Here is a 21,500-nt window from a genome sequence, read left to right as displayed (position 1 = left end):
ATATATAAGATTTTAATTTTGTGACCTGAGAGAACATTATTTTATATTTATAAATATATATGTGTGTGTGCATGTATATACTTAGAGCCTCTGTTTAAGGGTCTCAAGACATATAAAAGCAGCTTAGGAAATAATTATGTTTACAGTTATTACAATTACATATCAATATAAAATATGAAGTTAAAATAACCCTATATATTGAACTGACAAAATTTTTATATAAAATCACAAAATTGCAAATCTGGAAATAAACAGCAATTAAAATCACAAAATTGCAAATCTGGAAATAAACAGCAATTTTCTAGTTCAAACTTTCATTTCACAGATGAGAGAACTGAGGCCTAATTTGCTCAACATTCATCTCATTCCCACCAAGAAACCCCAGGAGTTTGGTATTTCCAGATCCTATAATGGTGAAACACGCCATGTTATCTACATGAAATTCAAATGCAAATGACAAACTGGAAGTATATTTTTATTTTTTTTATTTATTTTTTAAAATATATTATTTACTTATTTGGCAAGAAGAGAGACCAAGAGCACAAACAGAGGGAGAAGCATGTTTCCTGCTGAGCAAGGAGCCAATGCAGGACTGGATCCCAGTAGCCTGGGATCATGACCTGAGCCCAAGGCAGACGGCTAACCTACTAAACCACCCAGACACCCCTCATTGTCTAGGATTAGGTTAAACCTTAACCAACTAAGCCACCCAGGCACTGCAGAAGTATATTCTTAATAAAATGCCAGGCATGTTAGATTTGTGTAATGTCCTATTGTGTAATGGACTATTTGTGTAAAGGACTCTTAGAGAAAGTTAGACAAATTTGCAAGCCAAATAGAAAAAAATAGGGCATAAGACCTAAAAAGACAATTCACAAAAGAATATAAATGCCCCCAAAATATTCAACCTCGCTAGTAATCAAAAAAATGCTAATTTAAAACAATAACAAGATGCTAGCAATGATTTTCTTTTTTAATAACAAGCCCCAAGAGTGAAGGTTCCAGAAACAAACACTGGCATACATTGCTGGTGGAGCAAAATTAGTATTTGGAAAAGACAATTTGGCAACATGTGTCAAAAGCCTTCAAATATGTGTATAATCTCTACTAACCCAGAAACATCACCACTAAAAATGTAAGGAAGAAATTTAAAAAATGAGCAAATATCAGTAAAACCAAAATCTATTGAGTGCTTGCCACAATATGAACCCATATGTTAAAGGTCTAAACACATTCCTATTTAATCTTCAGAAACACCTGTAAAGCAGGTCTGTTATTTATTCCCCTTCTACCAATGAAGAAACTGAGGTTTAGAGGGTAAGTGAATTGCTTAAACCCACACAGTGAGTCAGTGGAGATGCTATACCCTAATCTCCGCTGTCTGATTCCACGGTCCACCCTTCCAGCAGGGAATAGGCAGTGGTTACTGCAGTGTGTATGGTTAGAGGGAAAAACAATGGGAAGGACGCAGTGGAGAACTGACAAGATAGGCATCCTTAGACTATTCTGTAACCATTAGAAATTAGAAAATATAGGGGCGCCTGGATGGCTCAGTCGTTAAGCATCTGCCTTTGACTCAGGTCATAATCCCAGCGTGCTGGGATTGAGCCCCGCATCAGGCTCCATGCTCAGCAGGAAGCCTGCTTCTTCCTCTCCCTCTCCCCCTACATATTGTGTTCCCTCTCTCACTGTGTCTCTTTCAATCAAATAAATAAAATCTAAAAAAAAAAAAAAAAGAATTAAATGTCTGTACTCTTCATTTTGGCTCAGGTCATGTACTCAGGGTTGTGAGGTCGAATTCCATGTCAGGCTCCATGATTCTCTTTCTCCCTCTCCTTCTGCCCCTCCCTAACCCTCTCCCTCTTTTTCTTTCTAAAATTTAAAAAAAAAATCTTCCCTTCTAAAAATATATATATATGAGTAAAATAAATGAATCAATTTGAACCAAAATGCTAAGTAACTAACAAACAGTACACATGGCAAAAACACAGAGGTGGTATGCAAATGACTCTAGGTTAGGGAATCGCTGCATTTTTTTTGTTGTGATATTTCATCTTCGGTGTTTTTAAACTTTTATTCCAGGATCTATCTCTTGCTGAGGAAATGACTGTCATATAGTTCTAAACATCTCGAGTAGATAGTAGGAAAGAAAGAGGAAGAGAAGAAAAATAAAACAAAGTACAATAAAGGGGAAAAGGATGAATGACTCAGTACTCTAAGCACATCAGTTTGGCTTGTTTACCTTTTATTTTTATTTATTTTTTGGAAGGAGGGGCCGAGGAAGAGGGAGAGAGAGAGAATCTCAAGCAGGCTCCACACCCAAGACAGAGCCCACGCAGGGTTCCATCTCACCACCGTGAGATCATCACACCTGAGCCAAAATCAGAAATCAGAGGTTTAACTGACTAAGTCACTCAGGCACCCCATAATGTCCATCACCTTATTTTTGAACCTCCAGTGTCTACTCATACTGGTGGGCAAAAACTTTTGAGATCATTTTCGGATACATTTTATTTAGTTCCCCACTGCCCCTAGGGGCTCCCAAGTATCTTGAGTATCGATCCCTTCTCTTCCCTTACGTTGACCAAAGCGGCCTTACTTAAGGCACCCTCACCTCTCATCTTCTCTGCAGACTCTATGGCCCCTTCCAGATTACCCAGAAAACTAAAAAATGATGATATCAAAATATATACAGAGAAAGACTCTGACAAATGAAAAGAAAGACTCTAAAAAATGAAGAAAAAAGAAATGCCTAAGGGTCAAAATCTATCAGTGTTCAGTAATATCTAGGCTGGGAGTTACCCAAGCTGTCCTCCTGAAAGTCTGACTAATGGGCCTAAATGGATATTTACAGATCATTCATATACAAAAAACATACAAGGTTTAAAACCACATATATATGCTTTTTTAGATATGTGCGTGTATGTATGTATAGATACATACATGTGCACACACATATATGCACACACACACTCAATCTTTCCATCTCCACCACAGTACTCTGAGTTGCTGCTGTCGTCTCCACCCACCTGCAGTGGTGGTCGTGCGAAACTGCTCCAGCTTCCTGATCAAGAGAAACAAGTAGACACACAACACGGAGCCCAATAACCTGAAGGCTCGCAACTCCTTCTGCTACAACCTGCTGATTTACCGCAAGACTGCGAGGCTTAGACCCGGTGCCCCCATGGCACGGCTATAGCGATGGTCATGAAATGGAGATCCAGCCAGTGGAAACCCGCCACCTCCTACGTGCAGACCTCCATCAACAAGAATGTCCGGGCCCCCCCAGCAGCATCAGACACGTGACATGCAAGAACAGGGACTGCCCGGATCTGCGCATGCCTGCCGATCGCAGAATCCCCGCGCTATCCTGTTCAACCTGGACCCGGGGATGCTGAGGAGGAAGCAGGCCGCCGCCTGCAAGGGCCCCTGAACAACTTTACCCCAGCCCCAAAGCAATAAGCGTGTAAAACACCTCAAAAAAGGTCGTATCTAGAATACTTTTAAACCATAAGAGTCGTAAACTATAATCAGTCACAAACTGATTTCAGCCCTGATGAGATTTATTGAAGTTTTCCAAGTAGTTTTCTTATTGGGTGAATCTTCTGGACAAACGAATGTGCGACATCGAACTGGCACAGATGTTCTATTTCTGGTTACTAACTGACATGTGGGCTTGTACAGAATCTCTTGTAAGTTTATACAGCAAAACTTTGACATTCTCAAAGGCCAACCTCTGCAGTTGATGGGAGTTTCTATACTTACAAAACAATGAACTAGAAATTATCCTAATGATTTTATCGAGGTAATACCACCCTATGGGACCCTGCCTGGGGTCTAGTCAGCCAGCATCTTCCCAGAGGTAACCCTTTGTCCTCTCCCTCAAATCACCCTTATAACGGGAGGGGTTTACATGGTTCAAATTACAGCAGATGTTCTCTGAATTAATTTTTTTTTTAATTAACTTTGGGAACTCAAGTTCCTGAGCCATTTCCTTGAACAGCCTGAGGAGCAAATCAAGTACCCAGTGTAGACATACAGTCATGAAACCTGTCTACAATGGAAGACAAGCAGAAACCAAAAAAACCTCATTACTCTGAAATTAAAAAAAAAAAAAAAAAAAAAAAAAGATCGAGGTCTAAAGTTTCTCAAATTTAAATGCACACTTGAGTCATGAGCTGGTCTTATAAAAATGCAGATTTGGGTTCAGGAACTCTGAGATGGGGCTCAAGCCGCTGTGTATCCAACAAGCACCTGGCAATGGCTCCACACTTGGAGCCCAAGGACCCTGTGCTTGGAGTAGGGAGGTCACAGCATTTAAGTCCAGGTGTCCCATAAACTTTGACTTCATCAGTAACTCAGCTAGCGAGCACCCAAGGAATGCTATCAAAGTTAAGAGGCGATACAACATGTTTTGTGTACATTTTTGTTCTTTACCAGAAATTACGTTTACAGGAGAAGACTTTTCTTTTGTGTCCATTCTTATCAGGCTCCGTGACTGGGAATAATGTGGTTTATCAGTCTCTGACAGGTTGTACATGGCTAAGCTGTGGATTCGGCTCATCTACCCCCAAGAGCACACACCACAGACGCAGGGCTAGAGGCAGAGCTGCCAGCCTCCTGAGCACATCCTCTAAAGCGCAAAGATCTGTGGTGGGAAAGGGCACTCCCATGGTTTTTCAGATCATTCCATGCACTTTTTCCTAGCATTTTTTTTTAAAGATTTTATTTATTTATTTGACAGACAGGATCACAAGCAGGCAGAGAGGCAGGCAGAGAGAGAGAGAGGAGGAAGCAGGCTCCCTGCAGAGCAGAGAGCCCGATGCGGAGCTCGATCCCAGGACCCTGAGATCATGACCTGAGTTGAAGGCAGAGGCTTAACCCACTGAGCCACCCAGGCACCCCTTTTCCTAGCATTTTTTAAAAAGATTTTATTTATTCGTCAGAAAGACAGAGAGAGAGCGTGCACAAGCAGGTACAGTGGCAGGCAGAGGCAGAGAAGCAGGCTGCCCCCTGAGCGAGAAGCCCGATGCTAGACTCAATGCCAGGACCTTGAGATCATGACCTGAGCCTAAGGCAGCAGCTTAACCCACTGAGCCACCCAGGCATTCCTTTCCTAGCGTTTTCAATAAACACACCAAGACCCCAAGAGTCAGGCACGTAGTATGAAGCACCTTCATTTGCAAATTCCTGTATGTCATAGAGAAGAGGCTAAGATGACCCAAGGATGGCAGCCCTCAATTTCTAATCTATTCCTACCCCTGAAATTTTCAACAGTAAAGTTAGGCCTGCTGTAAGAGGCAACAGCCATGGGAAAAACAAAGATGAAAAAAGAAGAAAAAGAAGAAGAAACTAGATGATGCACCCAAGGAGAAGTGGATTCGGGGGGTTTCCTTGTTGGATTTGCCTTCTTGATAGAATTGTCTAATTTAATTTTTAAATTCCTGATTTATTATAAAGTTCAGTATTTTTTCTGTCTACAGGCTGCAGCCCCTTAAATCACTGTCATGGGTTGGAACCAGACTGCTTTAAAACTGCCACAGGCGTATCAGCATTCCAAGGGGAAGTATTGTTTAATGAAACTTCTCAGTTACATAAGTCTGCGTACTGAGTTCAATTGTAAAGTGCATTTCTTAGTGGGGATCCTGATCAAAAATTTGAAAAACGCTGGACTATAGTTTGCTTTTTTGATAGTGGAGTGTTCTTTGTGTTTGCTTTATTTTTACTATATTCACCTGGCATTGCCTAAATTAGATGAGTTCAGGGTAAGCAGCCCCTTCACATATTTCTCTGCCCTTTCCACTGTAAATTCCTAGAACTCATGTAGCAAGCTCATATTTTATATGTATAATACGTATAATATTAAATTCCTCCATACTATCCATCATGTTAACAGGCCACATTTAATCCACCTCTGAACTATTCTGGGTGGTCTTTACTGCCCTACATTTAACCCACTACTGGGAGTGCTCAATCCACAGCTTCTGCCTTACAAGGCAAAAGAGTTAAAGAGTTATCAAAGAGTTACCCAAAAAGTCCTGATTTTTCTAGCAAAGATTGCAGTGGGCACCATAAATACATTAAAATTCTTTAGCACTCCTTATTTTATGCAGGACTTTCACTCCTTTCCCCGTGTGAGAAGGGTCTTTCTATTTCTCAGCAGTAGTCTGTCCTACTTGGTTTTCCGTTAAACAGAGCTGGTGTCAAGTTTCAGCTCCTCCTTGAATTCCAGCCTGCTGAGACGTCCCTCTAGAATCATCCAAAATGGAGCCGCTTACAGCATACCCTTTAAGATGTTCAGGGTCGAAAGCAAAGGTATTTGCAGTTTTACTGTCTATGGTTCTATGCACAGTAATGTTATTTCTTCTACAACTAAAATTCCTAAAACCTAAAATCAACAGCTTTTATACCTTTGAAGTGAAAGATGCAAAAGGAAGAACAGTTTCTCTGGAAAAGTTTAAAGGCAAAGTAAGTTGCATCTTCTGATTTTTTTTTTTCCATTGTTCATTCATGTTCTCTGTTTAATGAAATCAATTTTTCATTGTTAAAGGGTCGTAAGTTATACTTTCATCTTCAAAGTAATGTTACTTGTGTATCATTTTAGCCATCAAAGTTCTGATAGTGTATCTACTTCTAATTGATAAACTCTGTCCTGTCTTCAGAGGCATGCTGAAATAATCCTTTAGGTTGTTTAGGAAATTCTTATAGTTAGTAATGTGACTATGGAGACATTAAAAAACATTAATTCCATAATCTAGCAACATTAAAAACCACTCTTATCGATGTTACTATCTTTTATTTAAAAATAAGCTATTGTATCCAATGCTTTATTAACGGTGGTGATCTTTCAGTCTTTGATTCATGCATCCAGGTTACAATTTTCAATAAAATTGGGTATATCTAAAAATATGAAATAACTATCTGCTTCAAAATGGTTTGGGATTTTAACTACTTGCAGACTTTTTTTTTTTTTAATCTTTTATTTGCTTCACTTTCCGGTTGGATTTTTTTCTTTTTCCGGGAGGTTGCCCTAGTTGTAAACGTGGCTAGTGACTGCCAACTCACAGACAGAAATTACTTAGCACTGCAGGAACTACACAAAGAGTTCGGACCATTCCACTTCAGCGTCTTGGCCTTCCCGTGCAATCAGTTTGGAGAATCGGAGCCCCGCCCAAGCAAGGAAGTAGTATCTTTTGCAAGAAGTAACTACGGAGTGACATTCCCCATCTTCCACAAGATTAAGATTCTAGGATCTGAAGCAGACCCTGCATTTAGATTTCTTGTTGGTAAATATCTATCTTGCCTCACCAGTTTAATGTTTTTAATTGCTTTTCCTTTTTAAAACAAAAGAGACCAGGACCATACTTCTCCGTTTCATTTGAAATGTTTTAGTGGGAAAGTTTGATAAAATACCGAAGAGCCAGAATCTCATGTTTTGTAATTTTCTAGAAGTTATGCTTCCCTGAAGTCAATGTTTCAACCTCTTGAATGGCAAAATGAGTCTACTCCAATGTATTTTATTCCTTATGATCATTTTCCTGAAGAATTTATCTGAAGTGTGGTCATGGCTATCATCACAAAATATCTTCACAAAATAGCTCTTGGGGAAATGTTCCTCCCCATTTTAAAGCTATCTATGTCTCATGAATAGTGACGGGCATTATTAGTAGACATATCTTTGTGGTTAATTTTATGTTGTTTTACTTGTCTGAGATACTATCTTTAAGAATGAATAATGTCTCGGTTTACCAGGTTTTTGCTAAAATTTATAACAGAATATAAGGATTTTTTTGGAGGCGGGTATATTAGGCTATGTCTAAAATTAGACGAGCTACAGAAATCTGTTTAAAGATTTTCCTGGGTCGGGTGCCTGGGTGGCTCAGTGGGTTAAGCCGCTGCCTTCGGCTCAGGTCATGATCCCTGCTGAGCAGAGAGCCTGCTTCCTCCTCTCTCTCTCTCTGTCTGTCTCTCTGCCTACTTGTGATCTCTGTCAAATAAATAAATAAAAAATCTTAAAAAAAAAAAAAAAAAGATTTTCCTGGGTTAAAGGTAGTGAGATATAGTGACTAAGGGCATTGGTTTTAGCTTCATTCTCTGGCTTCAAACCCCTACTCTGTTGCTTTTGCTGTGTGGCTTCAGGTACATGAGATAACTCCTCTGCGCCTTCTTCCTCATTTGTGAAAGGAGACTATTAATACTACCTACTGCCTGACATTCTTTGTATTCCTAAGTATATTACTAGCAAAAAGCAAAGTATTTAGATGCCGCTTTACCTTGCCAAACATTACTCTAATGGATATTCAGCTAATGTCCTCTCATCTGACTTATACAGATAATATCCTCAGCCCTATTTTCACAGATAATTTGAGTTTTCATAAAACAGTGACCTCCGGGGCACCTGGGTGGCTCAGTGGGTTAAAGCCTCTGCTTTCGGCTCAGGTCATGATCCCAGGGTCCTGGGATCGAGTCCCGCATCAGGCTCTCTGCTTGGCAGGAAGCCTGCTTCCTCCTCTCTCTGCCTGCCTCTCTGCCTACTTGTGACCTCTGTCTGTCAAATAAATAAAATCTTTAAAAAAAAAAAAAACAGTGACCTCCATCAGATAATCAAGTTTCCAGTCCAGGAAGTCAGCTAATGATACTCTATAAAATTTAAGTGTGAAATCAGAATCTTTTAAAAACATATTTAATTTTGGGACACCTGGGTGGCTCAGTTGGTTAAGCAGCTGCCTTCAGCTCAGGTCATGATCCCAGCGTCCTGGGATTGAGTCCCACATCGGGCTCCTTGCTCAGCAGGGAGCCTGCTTCTCCCTCTGCCTCTGCCTGCCATTCTGTCAGCCTGTGCTCGCTCTCTCTCCCTCTTCTGACAAATAAATAAAATCTTTAAAAAAAAACATATTTAATTTCTAGGGGAAATTAGCACAATGCTTAACACCCTGAATATATAATCAGAGTGATATCTTCATTCCTTTTATTTCCAGGATACACTGAGGAAAGACAAGCCAGAGCACATGTCCTTGTAATCATTTTCAGTTATAGCAGCCAGATATGTGGGCATCATAGCTCCTGAGTTCTCCCCCTTTGTCACTAAAAAAGCTTCTGAAACTCCACCGACCCCATGTAACCAAAAAAAGTAACAGTGACTTAAGGTTTCACAAGTTAGATGAAGCTCCAGAGACAAGGACTCTGAGATCGTAGTCAAATGAAAATTACATCTTTTTAAAACAAGCCAAAATGGACTGTAACTGGTCACGTGGTCACGAACAGGCCCATTCTGCCCGTGTGTGCAGTTGTCACTAGACAGGGCATCTGGACACGGAGGCTCATGGGGACTGAAGCTCAGCCACAGCAAGGCATGTGTTGAGGGGGCTGTACCCATCTGGAAAGGTGTCTTTTCTTAATTCACATCAAGATGTTAGGTCAGCTAGAAAGAGCTCTGCCCTAACATGTAGTATCGTTAGAGACACATTTTTCATTACAGAATAGGACAATTTTTCAAAATGATTTTGAGATAGTTTTCATGTGGTAAAATGATACGCTGGGTCACTGATGTTTGCTGTATCAGAAATATTTTTCTCTAATAATGAAATAAATTGAACTGCTTGGCACAGTGCACAAAGTAAAGCGCATTTAAGTAATCAGGCTACTTTTTATTTCTTATTTTTAACCTATGCTCCCTCGTTGGTTCTTTCTCCCAGCACAAAGTATTGTACACCTTAAAACTCTATAGGCAATGTGTTCCTTCTACCTATTTAATCTCGATTTCTGAACAAATAATTAACACTTGTTGCCTCTGCTTCCCTGTCTCCGTTTCCTTCTTAGATCACTGTGTCTGGCTTCTTGCCAGGATCTCCTGAACCTTGACTCCTACTGAGTCAAGGAGTTACTGAACCAGTGACTCCTACTCTGGCCCCTTCCCTTTCTTCTTTTCTGGTTCCTCCTTTCCATCAACCCTTAATTCTACTGAGCCTCGGAATTCTGCCACAATCCACTGGGGCTCTTATTCTATCCCCTTTCCCTGAGTGAGCTCTCTCTCCTAAGATCCAAAGCCATATGGTCAATGGCCTCCTCTGACTGGATGACCCACAGACACCTGAATCCCCTCGCATACAAAAACACATTTGTCATCATTGTCCTAAAATCTGCTTGCTTTTCCATAGGAGTAGGAAGGTCTGTGTATCAGTCCTGGTTCTACCACTTACTAGCCATGAAACCTTGAGTCTAGGACTCCATTTTTCTCATCTGCAAAATGGGCTTAATAATAATACCCACCTCACGGGGTTGCTGTAAAGATTAAATGAAAGGATCTATTTAGAGCAATGAGCACACACTCCTAGGTACATAGTAAACAAGTTATTTATATTTTTTCTTTTTTTTTTTAAGATTTTTATTTATTTATTTGACAAAGATCACAAGCAGGCAGAGAGGCAGGCGAGAGAGGAAGCAGGCTCCCCGATGAGCAGAGAGCCTGATACGGGGCTCGATCCCAGGACCCTGATATCATGACCTGAGCCGAAGGCAGAGGCCCTAACCCACTGAGCCACCCAGGCGCCCCTATTTATATTTTTTTCTATGTTAGTCAATGCACATCAATTCTGGGTAGTGTAAGTGGAAAAAAAAAATCTACATTTCTTACATAAATTTAAACCTATCAAAAGGACAGCATAATTTCTCAATATGATTTAACACTATATGTTAACTGGAATTAAATAAACACTTAAAAAATAATGTGATAAAGAATTCCTTTCCAGGGGTGCCTGGGTGGCTCAGTGGGTTAAAGCCTCTGCCTTCGGCTCAGGTCATGATCTCAGGTCCTGGGATCAAGTCCCGCATCGGGCTCTCTGCTCAGCGGGGAGCCTGCTTCCTCCGCCACCGCCCCCCCCCCCCCCCCCCCCCGCCGCCTGCATCTCTGCCTACTGGTGATCTCTGTCTGTCAAATAAGTAAATAAAATCTTAAAAAAAAAAAAAAAGAATTCCTTTCCATTTTTGTCTACATTACATGTAACAATATTAAAACCATAGATAACATTTAATATGAAAATAATTCCATACATGCCATTACCAAGGACCATTGGAACATCATTTTATCTCTAAAAATGTTAGGAAACTGAAAATTTTGAGTGACAAAGTAAATTTTTTTTTTGTTTAGATCTGATGCAAAATAAACCACTTTGTTTCACGATTCCAGATCAGTAGAATCATCAGTGAAGTCACCAAATATACAGAAATATGGTTACTCATATGAGTTTTGCTTTATTTGGGTGTTTTGCTTTTTGTTTTGTTTTTGACATTGCTAGAACTTGATTCTAACGTTGTCACTTACGTAGATACTAATAGGAATGACAATCTTAGCAAAAGAATAAAATTGTGCTCATGAAAATATATTCTGGTATTTTAGATTCTTCAAAGAAGGAACCAAGGTGGAATTTTTGGAAGTATCTGGTCAACCCTGAGGGCCAAGTTGTGAAGTCCTGGAGGCCAGAGGAACCCATTGAAGTCATCAGGCCTGAGATAGCAGCTCTGATTAGGCAAATGATCTTAAGAAAGAAAGAGGACCTGTGAACATGGCAGTGAGTCATTCAGACACAGTAATCGGAATATGGACATGTCAGGGCAGGGGTGGGTGGGTTTCATCTGAAGACTCTTGACAATAAAATGTGGCCCTGAAGGATGGGGTGTTTTATTTTTAGGATACCTTGCTGGTGAGTGGTAATGATTGTCCCCGGGTCAGAGATATTACCTAAAGCAAAAATAAAGAGTAGCTAAAAAATCAAAATGCAATATATTAAATATTTCATCTGACCACACTAAAAAATTCAGAATACAGAGTCACCAATGTGCATCAATATCCTGTTGTTCACCTTGACATTTTTCAGGATTGTATTTGATGGAAATGCCAACACACAGTTGAATTCCACACTGTTTGAATTCAAGGCACTGTATGTGACTGAAATTTCGGGAGTAACTAAATGTAAATGGCTATTTTTATGTAATGAAATACAAAATAAACATTGAAAAATGTGAAATAGATTCAAATCTCTATATACTTCTGTTTCATGTACAGGATTTTGTTTCTTGTTTGATTTTTTTTTTTTTTAAGTACAGGTTCGTAGTATGTTTTAGTATATCTGCCTGAATAGTAACTGATGAATGACACTATCCTAACACTTGAAAACGCCTTCATCACTTTGTTACTTCTAGGTTATTTTCCAGAAGCAACTCAAATTTTGTAAATAGAATATTAATAGTTGAATTGCAGGCTTTATTTCTGAATGAAAATCCTAAGTGTAAGAAAAAGACAGTATTTGATGATTTAGCTCAATTCTTGGTATAATAATTTTGGTTGCTCATATATTCAGACTAGATCAGCCATTTGGAAAGAATTCCATGCCACATCATTCTGACAGCTGAAACAGTAAGACTCAACTCTGAATCTTTAAAGGTCTGAATGTAAACAAAGGAGGTTGGCAGTCACAACAGCCTTAAACATCAGCAGTCACCGAACCCTTTGATAGAGCCACAAAATGCTTCGTCTCCCAAAGTCATTAACTTTTATGTTGTCAGTCTTATAATTATTGACTAACAGAGCAACCTGCCAAGTTGGTGAAGACTAGATATTCATTTCATATCTAGGTAGATATTCATTTCATGAATTCAATAGGAAGACTAGGGCAGAAGAAAAAAAAGGAAAGGCAATCATGTAATATTTGGCTAAGAAGGAAGACCCAATCTCAATAGCCATGGCTCCCAAATTCTGACCTGATTAATGAAAGTGAAGAGGGTTTTTTATGATGAAGTCAGTAATGCCACCTTAGTATATAATTCTGTACAAGTGTTTAAAGTTCTTGGAGAAACCAAAAATTTATTTCTTGGATCACCTTCTGCTTCAAAGTATATGTCCAAACACCCACAATTGGGGGTACAGTTTCTATTAGAGGTCAAGAAGATTTACAAGGATAGATTCAAGAATGGCAGGTTTAGGGACGCCTGGGTGGCTCAGTTGGTTGGACGACTGCCTTCGGCTCAGGTCATGATCCCGGAATCCCGGGATCGAGTCCCGCATCAGGCGCCCAGCTCCATGGGGAGTCTGCTTCTCCCTCTGACTTTCTCCTCACTCATGCTCTTTCTCACTGTCTCTCTCTCAAATAAATTTAAAAAAAAAAAAAAAAAAAAAGAATGGCAGGTTTAGTATGTCAGCAGACCTGCTTGTCCCCTTCACCAGTCATATGATCTTGGGCAAGTCACTAGACTACTTTTAGATTTGCTCAATCATAAGTTGAGGTCAGACTGAACAAAGAGTTCCTTCCAGCTCCACCAGTCAAGGGCCATGCTTAACAAGGTGTCTTCAGTGATCAGGAATGGAATCAGTACTGATCTGAATTGTTTTTGAAGAAATAGAAGCCCTCAAATAAGCCTATCTGTCTTTTGCTATTTTGCCCCCAAGAGTGTAGAAGCAGTTTGAATTCTGAGCCTCTCAGCAAAATTTTGTTCAGGGCAAACTCTCCAAGTGTTGCTTCCAGAACACTCTTGCCCTGGGACAAGTGCCACAGGGCTGCTTCAGTGTTTTGTGTGCTCATGTTAGGGTATGAGTAGAAGTGTATACGCTAGCCCTATGCAGGCTGTGTAGACTCCCCACTGTCCGACGCTAATAATGCTGCCCTGGGGACCAACCAGGACTGTCCTGGTGAATGCAGTTGAGATGTCCATCCTGCCCAAAGTCACTTGTTCTCCAAAGCCATATAAAGTGGGTTTTCAGTTACAGATCTCCAATCCTGGTTGCTTTATTCAACCTACGGTATCTACTATAGTCAATGCTTGATTCTCTCCCCTTGTCCTTTGGGTATGCAGAGAAGGCAGGTGGGGATTTGAAACTGTGTCAAGTGGGTGTCCATTCAAGGTTCCGTAACGATGAGGCTGTCTGTGCTAAAAGAGGGTGTGGAGCTATTTGCTGATGTCCTGCTACCCATAACTCCAATGTCTTATGTGAATTCCACCAGGTACACACATACAGAGGGGGAAAATGTAGCTTTCGTGAACTGAGCAGATCTTCCCTGTCTTGGCATCAAAAAGCCCGAGACACAGACTCCTATCTAAATTGAGGAGTATAACAGAAAACAGCTGGCACCCCATCAAAGGGTATTCAGTGGCCATTATGACAAAGGGACAAAATCAAATGCATTTAATTGTGATAATGCATAGGCTTGAAGTTTGGCTTATTGGGAAGGTGGGAAGGAGTACTTCATTCTAACTCCCAGTCTTCATCTCATGGCACATATAGCCATGGTGTTGGAGACTGGAATAAATATGAATTTTCCTGAGATGTATCCTGAAAGTCAGACTTCATTTTTTAAAATACTTACTAATTAATATCCATAGTATGCATAGAGGTAGCTATATACAGTTCCTAGTAATTATGGAATAGATAGCATATACCCAGTGGCTGACAACCATCACATCTCTGGAAGAGGGGTCCCAATTTGGCAAGTTTCCATGGTTTAAATGCTCCCACATGGCCAACTTCCATCTACCAATGGCTTAATAACTAGCATGCCAAATTTCTGAAAATTTAACAATCATTTCTCACAACCCACTATCAGTGGGCTCTAGGACACCAAAATTCTTAAAAATCAGACTTGTTAGGTTATCATAAGGATCTCCTAAGAGATGTATCTAGAGCAAAAACTTATTATATATTATTTATTTTTATTATGTACTATTTATGTAGGCTATATGAATATGTGGAAATACAGTTACTGAAATATGAAAAGCTTTTAACAATATGCTAATGACAGTAAAATCTAATGACTTCACTGGATCTTCTTTAGGTAACCTCAAGTAGGAAAATACTACAGTAAAAAAAAAAATGTAGACAAGGCCTCAGAAGGAAAAAAAAAACCTGTTTTTTTGTGTGTTTCAACACGTTTACTGTTTCAGAAGACTACCTTGAACAAGGTAAAAAGTCTTGAGTGATCCCTATACAAAATACTATGTCCTTTGTGGTGTTCCTTTGAAAGAAAAATGGTATATTTAGGTGGAGACAATATGTGGACACTATGTCCGTGTTTATTCCTTACCTGGATTTCATCTTTCCCACAGAATAATAAAATTCTAATAACTGTCATGCCTAGAAACTAACACCCCATACTGTTCCCCACTCTGCTCTTCCTCCCCTTTGCTGAACTGCTAACACTTGGGGGGAATGAAGAGTAGCTTTGATGTCCCAAGTATGGATCCCTCTCTTTCCCTCGTATTCCTATGAAAACATTCTTCTTTTGAATTTACAGTCATTCTCCTCCTTACCCACGGATCTCCTTAATTTCTCTTTATTGTGTTCCCGTCTTTCCCTTCTTTCTCATCATCTCAATAATATGGAATGGAAGAACAGCTTTAAATATGTATTGATCATTGAGTATGAATGTTGGCATTTTATGTCTTGTTCTTTAGTTAAAAAAAAATTAAAACACAAAGGCCAAGCCTTCTTAATTTAGTAGGTTTTATTTTTATCAACAGGTCAAAGACTTTCCATAAAAAAGAACACACTGAAATTTAACCTTTTAAGAAAAAGGAAAATGAAAATAATATTTATGTAGAAAGGATCCTTTAAAAATGCTGAAACTAAAATGATAATGGGCAACAATGAAAAGAGAATAGATGTGAAAGTAGCAAAATGCATAAAGAATCCAATTATAGGCATCTATCTCCCATGATTTACATGTTTAAACTTAAAATAAGAATTAAAATTGTAATTATAATTGTAATTTATAATCCAGTAGAGTAGATTGTAATATAGGTTTTTTTTTAAATATTTTATTTATTTATTTGACAGAGATCACAAGTAGGCAGAGAGAGAGGAGGAAGCAGGCTCCCCGCTGAGCAGAGAGCCAGATGTGGGGCTCAATCCCAGGACCCTGGGATCAGGACCTGAGCTGAAAGTAGAGGCTTTACCCCACTGAGCTACCCAGGCACCCCTGTAATATATTTCTTACATCTCACTTAGAATATAACTAATTGACCAGACCACCTAAGTCAGTTCCATGAACTTGCTGCATATGTCCACATGAGGACACATATGTCACTGTATGTCTGGGACCCAGCACATACTTGACATTGTTGCATGAGCCAGTTGCATGGGCCCCCAAAGGAATCAGAAAATATTTAAAAGCATATTATACAGTCAATTCTTCCCGCTTCACAAGCTAAATTTCATGTACTACTCCAAATATTTTATGAGTCTGTGACTTCACAGAAGATGAAGTGAATAACTGAAGCAAATCCTACAACTATTAAACTCCATCCCCACCCCAAAACTTCCAATTTTCTTGGTACTTCAAGTGAAAATGTTGGAGTTGACTGACTCATCTTGAAAGTTACCCCAATTCTCCATTCAGCTGGTATATACACATGGTTTTAAAGACCTGCTCTGAGGTCGTATTAAGAAACTGATTATCGGGGCGCCTGCGTGCCTCAGTGTGTTAAAGCCTCTGCCTTCGGCTCGGGTCACAATCCCAGGGTCGCGGGATCGAGCCCGCATCCAGCTCTCTGCTCAGTGGGGAGCCTGCTTCCTCCTCTCTCTCTCTGCCTACTTGTGATCTCTGTCTGTTAAATAAACAAAATCTTGGGACGCCTGGGTGGCTCAGTTGGTTGAGCAGCTGCCTTCGGCTCAGGTCATGATCCCAGCGTCCTGGGATTGAGTCCCACATCGGGCTCCTTGCTCTGCAGGGAGCCTGCTTCTCCCTCTGACTCTGCCTTCCACTCTGTCTGCCTGTGCTCACTTTCGCTCGCGCTCTCTCTCTGACAAATAAATAAAAAAAAATAAAAAAATAAAAAAATAAACAAAATCTTTAAAAAGAAAGAAAGAAACCGATTATCTAGAGAGAATACTAAAGATTCAGTTGAAAACTTGTGAAAACATTTTAGGCTTTCCATTTCAAACTGTCATTGTATTCTAAGTCTTATATTAAAAATATATACACCACATCACAAGTACTTTCATACTGTGCACCCAGACCTCCAAAAATATTACCTGGGAAATGTTTTTTAAAGATTTTTATTTATTTAGTTGAGAGAGAGACAGTGAGAGAGAGCAGAGAAGTGAGAAGGTCAGAGGGAGAAGCAGACTCCCCATGGAGCTGGGAGCCTGATGCAGGACTCGATCCCGGGACTCCGGGACCGTGACCTGAGCCGAAGGCAGTTGCCCAACCAACTGAGCCACCCAGGAGCCCCTTACCTGGGAAATTTTTAAAGAATTAATTGTATTGATTTCTTCATTATTTATAAAGCTTTCTACTGTATTATTATTGAGTAACGGAATAGCAATTATGAGTATTATGGTAACTAGTGTCCTGGTTCATAGCAAAAAGTATACACATACACGCATACACATACACTAATTACAGAATTAATTATATGCTGATGTCCATTGTATATGCAATAAGAGAGCAGTTGCATGTTAGCTGATGCCATTCATATATTCAACCAGCTAACAATACACTGCCAACCCATCACACACAGGTAACTAGTACAGCTTGTTAACGAGAAGAATTTATCCAGAAGCAAGTGGCAGGGTAGTTGTGGCTGCCGTACTGACCCAAAGCAGCCAGCTAACAACACACTGCCTACCTGACTCAGGTCACTCCTGCTTGTCATAGCCCATGACATCACTGAAGCTAATTTGCAACGTGAAACACTGGCACAATGGTAATCTTAAGAGTCCCATAAAAGAAAATTTATAAACAAAACTTGTTCCTCCAAAACAGTTATAAAATATAAAAACATTATTTTTAAATCATAAAAACTTAAAAAGGAAAACTCTCAGAATACTTGCATTTAGTTATTCTCAAGTAAATGTTTGGATATCAAACTATGGTACATGTGAAATAACCAAGTTATACTTAACTGTAGCTTTTCCAATTATTTCTATTTAACGACCTAAAGACCAGTTGTCTGTATTAAGCAGCAAAATATTTAGTAGGAGTCCTGGCAATACATAAGCTGGGCAAAAAACAAAACTGCAGCTGTTTTGGAAGGGGAAAAATCAATATTAAAGTATTTAGGGAATGTAAGGACTTAAAACTGTCATTCATCATCTCCCACTATAAATAACATTAGTCATTGCATTCTTAAAGAGCCATTTTGTGTTTGATTTATTGTAACACCACTGAAATACTGAAAATTTTAAATTATAAGAAAAATCTGTTAAAAAGGTTGATGGGTTTGAAACTAGAATCTATGAGGAAAGTCTAAAGGAATAAGAACAATTTGGGGTAGAGAGAAGGCAAGGTGAATGGTGATAGTGAGAGATTTAAAACTTATGAGGGGGTGCCTGGGTGGCTCAGTGGGTTAAAGCCTCTGCCTTCGGCTCAGGTCATGATCCCAAGGCCCTGGGATCGAGCCCCACATCGGGCTCTCTGCTCAGAGGGGAGCCTGTTCCCCCCCCCCCCCCCCCCCGCCTGCCTCTCTGCCTACTTGTGATCTGTCAAATAAATAAAATATTTTTTAAAAATAAATAAAGCATATGAGGGCTGTTTATGTGGGGAAAAGAAGAAAAACTCACATGGACTTGTTTTATTTTTACGCTGATTACAAGAGAAGTTACAGGCCTTTGGCTTCAGACTTTCAAGGAGAAAAAGTACTATATTGGATCAACTTTAAATTGCTAAGGGAAGGACAGACCATCAATTAGGCCACTTCTCCGGTTATCCACAAGATGGCACCATTTCCCCTTTTTTGGGAGGCAAGCTTAACTGCAACAATGGCAAGTGCAACAAGCAACTGTTAAAATTAACAGCCAGCTAGCAATGCACTGCCTACCTGATACATTCATGCTTTCCTGTTGAGGCAAAAACTAGAAAGCACCAGCGGTATACAAATGATTACCACTTCCAGGGATCTTCAACGTCTTACAGAAATAGGGGGCAGGGGAGTGTATAATTAGACTCTGTAGTTAGTGATATCTTAGGACATTGATTTTTTAAAATTTTCATCATCTTCAGACCACGCCGTACTTCCAACAGATATCTTCTTTAGGAAAAGTTATTTTGTTCAAGATCAGAATTAAAAGAACTAGAGCAAGCCCTAGATACTCACCTTGGAAGAACGTGGATTTCTCTTCTGCTTCAGGTCTTTGGCAAACACCCGCATGACATTCTCCTTCGAAAATACAGACAACATATAGAGAGAAAAATTATTTTCAAAAATCATAATGCTAGGCGTGGGATGTTTATACATCCTCAGCTTGTCCGGCTGCATTTACTTTTTTCTTTTGCAAGCAAGCACCTCCGGTATACAACTAAACTACAGATCGCAAAATGCAGGATCAGGGTTTAGAGTTTTATGCTACATCTTGGTCCTAAATAGGTATTATAAACAGTGCCTTCGACGAGAAGTCCCTGGGAAATAAAAAGACATCACTCACCCACAGCATCTCTTCTTCTGTCCGGACCCTCCGCGGGGCGGTGCGCTCCAGTTTCCACTCCATCTCCGCAGAACTTCCCCCTACCTAGAGTTTGGCTTCCCCCGCCCGATCGGCTCTGGTTTCCCCCCCAGCTCTAAGTCGGTCTTGACGCCTACTCGTCAAACATCTAGAGTCTCACCACCCCCTCCTCCCCCCAGGGACCATCATTTTTCACCCTTAATTTTCATTTCCCCCATTCCTCCCACTGCTTCTAGACCGCATTCCCCAGAGTACCGTTTAAAAAGCCGGCTGGGCGGTAGCCGGAGCGGGAATCCCCCCCCCCGTCCCGCTTCTCATTGGCCAGCGCTGCGGTGACGTAAAAATGCGGAAGGGATTCCCCCGGCGCGCGGCGTTGCCCGCCTCCACCTCCCGGCTGGCCACCCCGCGCCGCCGCCGCCTGCTCTTTGTCCGCAGACGCGCGCACAGAAGCGCCAAGCTTTGCCGCGAGCGGTGGCGGGCCTGATCTGGGCCAGGCGCCCAGGGCCGTCACACCAGCAGGAGAGGAGAGGGTTGGCGGGCGAAGAAGCGGGTTCTGTGAGTTCACGTTCTTTCCATTTTCAAGGTGGGGAAAAAAAAAAGGTTCGTTATAACGGGGCCTCCTCTGCATTGGTAAGAATATTCACCGTTTGTGTAAACCACTGATCTTAGACGTGTCCCCCCAACGTGTTTATCAGCTCTCGCTCCATTTTTCAAATAGGCAGGAAAACGTGGCAAGATTTCTGTGCTCATGAGAAAGGGGAGCCATCACATTGATTCAATAAGGTCTCTGCTGTTGCCATTTGGAAGGGGCCAGGTTCTCTCACTTGTGCTTCTCAGCTCTCTTCCCTAACGAGGTTGGTGAGCGAGATGAAGGCATAGGTGAAGGCTGGCGACAGGGAGCACCTCAGGAGGATTGCAGAGCCAGCAGGAAAGCTGAGCAGACTGGGGGCTAAATCAGGAAGGAGAGGATGATTTGGGGGGTTTAGGGAGGGGTTTGGAGGGAAATGACAAGGAGCCAGATGGGCTGTGCAGCCTCAGCAGCCCCACCTAAGCTGCCAAGGGAGGCTGGCTGTGCCATATGGCAGGAGGGGAAACTGGGGAACCTCTGACAGACTGGCAACCAGCTTCTCCCTTCCAGTAACCTCCTCCCTACCTTCTCCCATTTGACACGGGATTCCTTTCCCTTTAATGCAACCTGTGGGTCTGGGCATTTTCCTGGAAAGGATTCAAAGACATCAGATACTCAAAAGGGTCAATGATTTAAAAATAAATAAATAAATTCACTCTCTTGTTTCCTTCTTACGGAAAGCAAGGAAAATTGACATCAAGGCTGAGACCCAATCTTGAACCAGTTTTCCGTCTGCAATGATAAAGGTTAGGGAAAGTGCTGCACAGGGTAACAATCAGATGAGATTTATCAAAATGCTTGGTAGTCAAATAACCCATGGACTGAAAGATCTGTAAGTTCACCCACAAGAATTTTACCTTCCTTATAGTCTATTCAACTTCCAGTAAATCCTTTCAGCAAACATTGAGGCTAAATAAAGTGAAATATTGGCTGAGAGTCAAATGTATTGTTAATTTAAAGAACAGTTTTGCAAATGCCAGCTAAAATTAGCAGCATATTGGAAATAATATGGGAGACTTTTTGTTCTACTGCTAAGTATCATTTTACGTGTACCACTTATGAGAATGGGCATAAACACAGGAGTAATAAAAGCCAATTTATGATCTTGTAAACCCAGGTAAACTATGATTTTAGAATCCATCTCCTTACAAGTACTAAAAATAGTGAAATACTCTTTTAAAATTCATTTTATCTGTAATGCAATTTATAAATTCCATTTTAGCTGCTAGTTCCACAACATATCACACAGCCTCCAAATGCTTTTTCCCCCTAGGTTAAAACAGAAAAGTAAAAGCCAAGTATTTTCCTTTAAGAAGTTATTGGGCATTTAAATATTCATATTAAAATTTAACAGGAGTGATGGAAATAGAAAAATCACCATTGGCAAACACCACAGTACTAACTGTGGCAGTTGAGAACCATGAATAGTAAAACTGGTGTACA

The 21,500-nt window shown here is 40.5% G+C and overlaps 2 protein-coding genes across 3 annotated transcripts in view; one reads left to right on the top strand and one right to left on the bottom strand.

Moving 5' to 3' along the window:
* CDC20B (cell division cycle 20B) overlaps positions 1-19,584 on the bottom strand; it is a 48,101-nt gene extending 28,517 nt beyond the window's left edge. The window contains exons 1-2 of the mRNA XM_082726005.1: positions 19,412-19,584; positions 19,084-19,146 (exon numbers count right to left, since the gene is read on the bottom strand). Coding sequence (XP_082582131.1) covers positions 19,084-19,146; positions 19,412-19,474 — 126 coding nt within the window. The 5' untranslated portion in view covers positions 19,475-19,584. The remainder of the gene's footprint in view (positions 1-19,083; positions 19,147-19,411) is intronic.
* On the top strand, positions 6,167-12,027 carry GPX8 (glutathione peroxidase 8 (putative)). Of its 2 annotated transcripts, XM_082726011.1 has the most exons (3): positions 6,167-6,468; positions 7,025-7,286; positions 11,396-12,027. In XM_082726011.1, the coding sequence occupies exons 1-3, from the start codon at positions 6,265-6,267 to the stop codon at positions 11,557-11,559; spliced, it is 630 nt and encodes a 209-aa protein (XP_082582137.1). In that variant the 5' UTR covers positions 6,167-6,264; the 3' UTR covers positions 11,560-12,027. The 2 variants fall into 2 exon arrangements, with proteins under 2 accessions (XP_082582137.1, XP_082582138.1); XM_082726012.1 differs by lacking the exon at positions 7,025-7,286 and having other exon boundaries at positions 6,238-6,468.
* Positions 19,585-21,500: the final 1,916 nt, after the last annotated feature.

The sequence above is a fragment of the Mustela nivalis genome, assembly GCF_964662115.1.
Source record: "Mustela nivalis genome assembly, chromosome: 3".
Lineage (NCBI taxonomy): Eukaryota > Metazoa > Chordata > Mammalia > Carnivora > Mustelidae > Mustela > Mustela nivalis.
The sequence above is the reverse complement of the archived record's forward strand: the minus strand, read 5'-3'. Positions and strand labels throughout refer to the sequence as shown.

Coding starts and splice junctions, on each gene's coding strand:
- GPX8 (XM_082726011.1), top strand. CDS start 6,265: ATGGAGCCGCTTACAGCATACCCTTTAAGATGTTCAGGGTCGAAAGCA. Junction 6,469..7,024: donor TGGAAAAGTTTAAAGGCAAA/GTAAGTTGCATC, acceptor TTTTTCCGGGAG/GTTGCCCTAGTTGTAAACGT. Junction 7,287..11,395: donor TGCATTTAGATTTCTTGTTG/GTAAATATCTAT, acceptor CTGGTATTTTAG/ATTCTTCAAAGAAGGAACCA.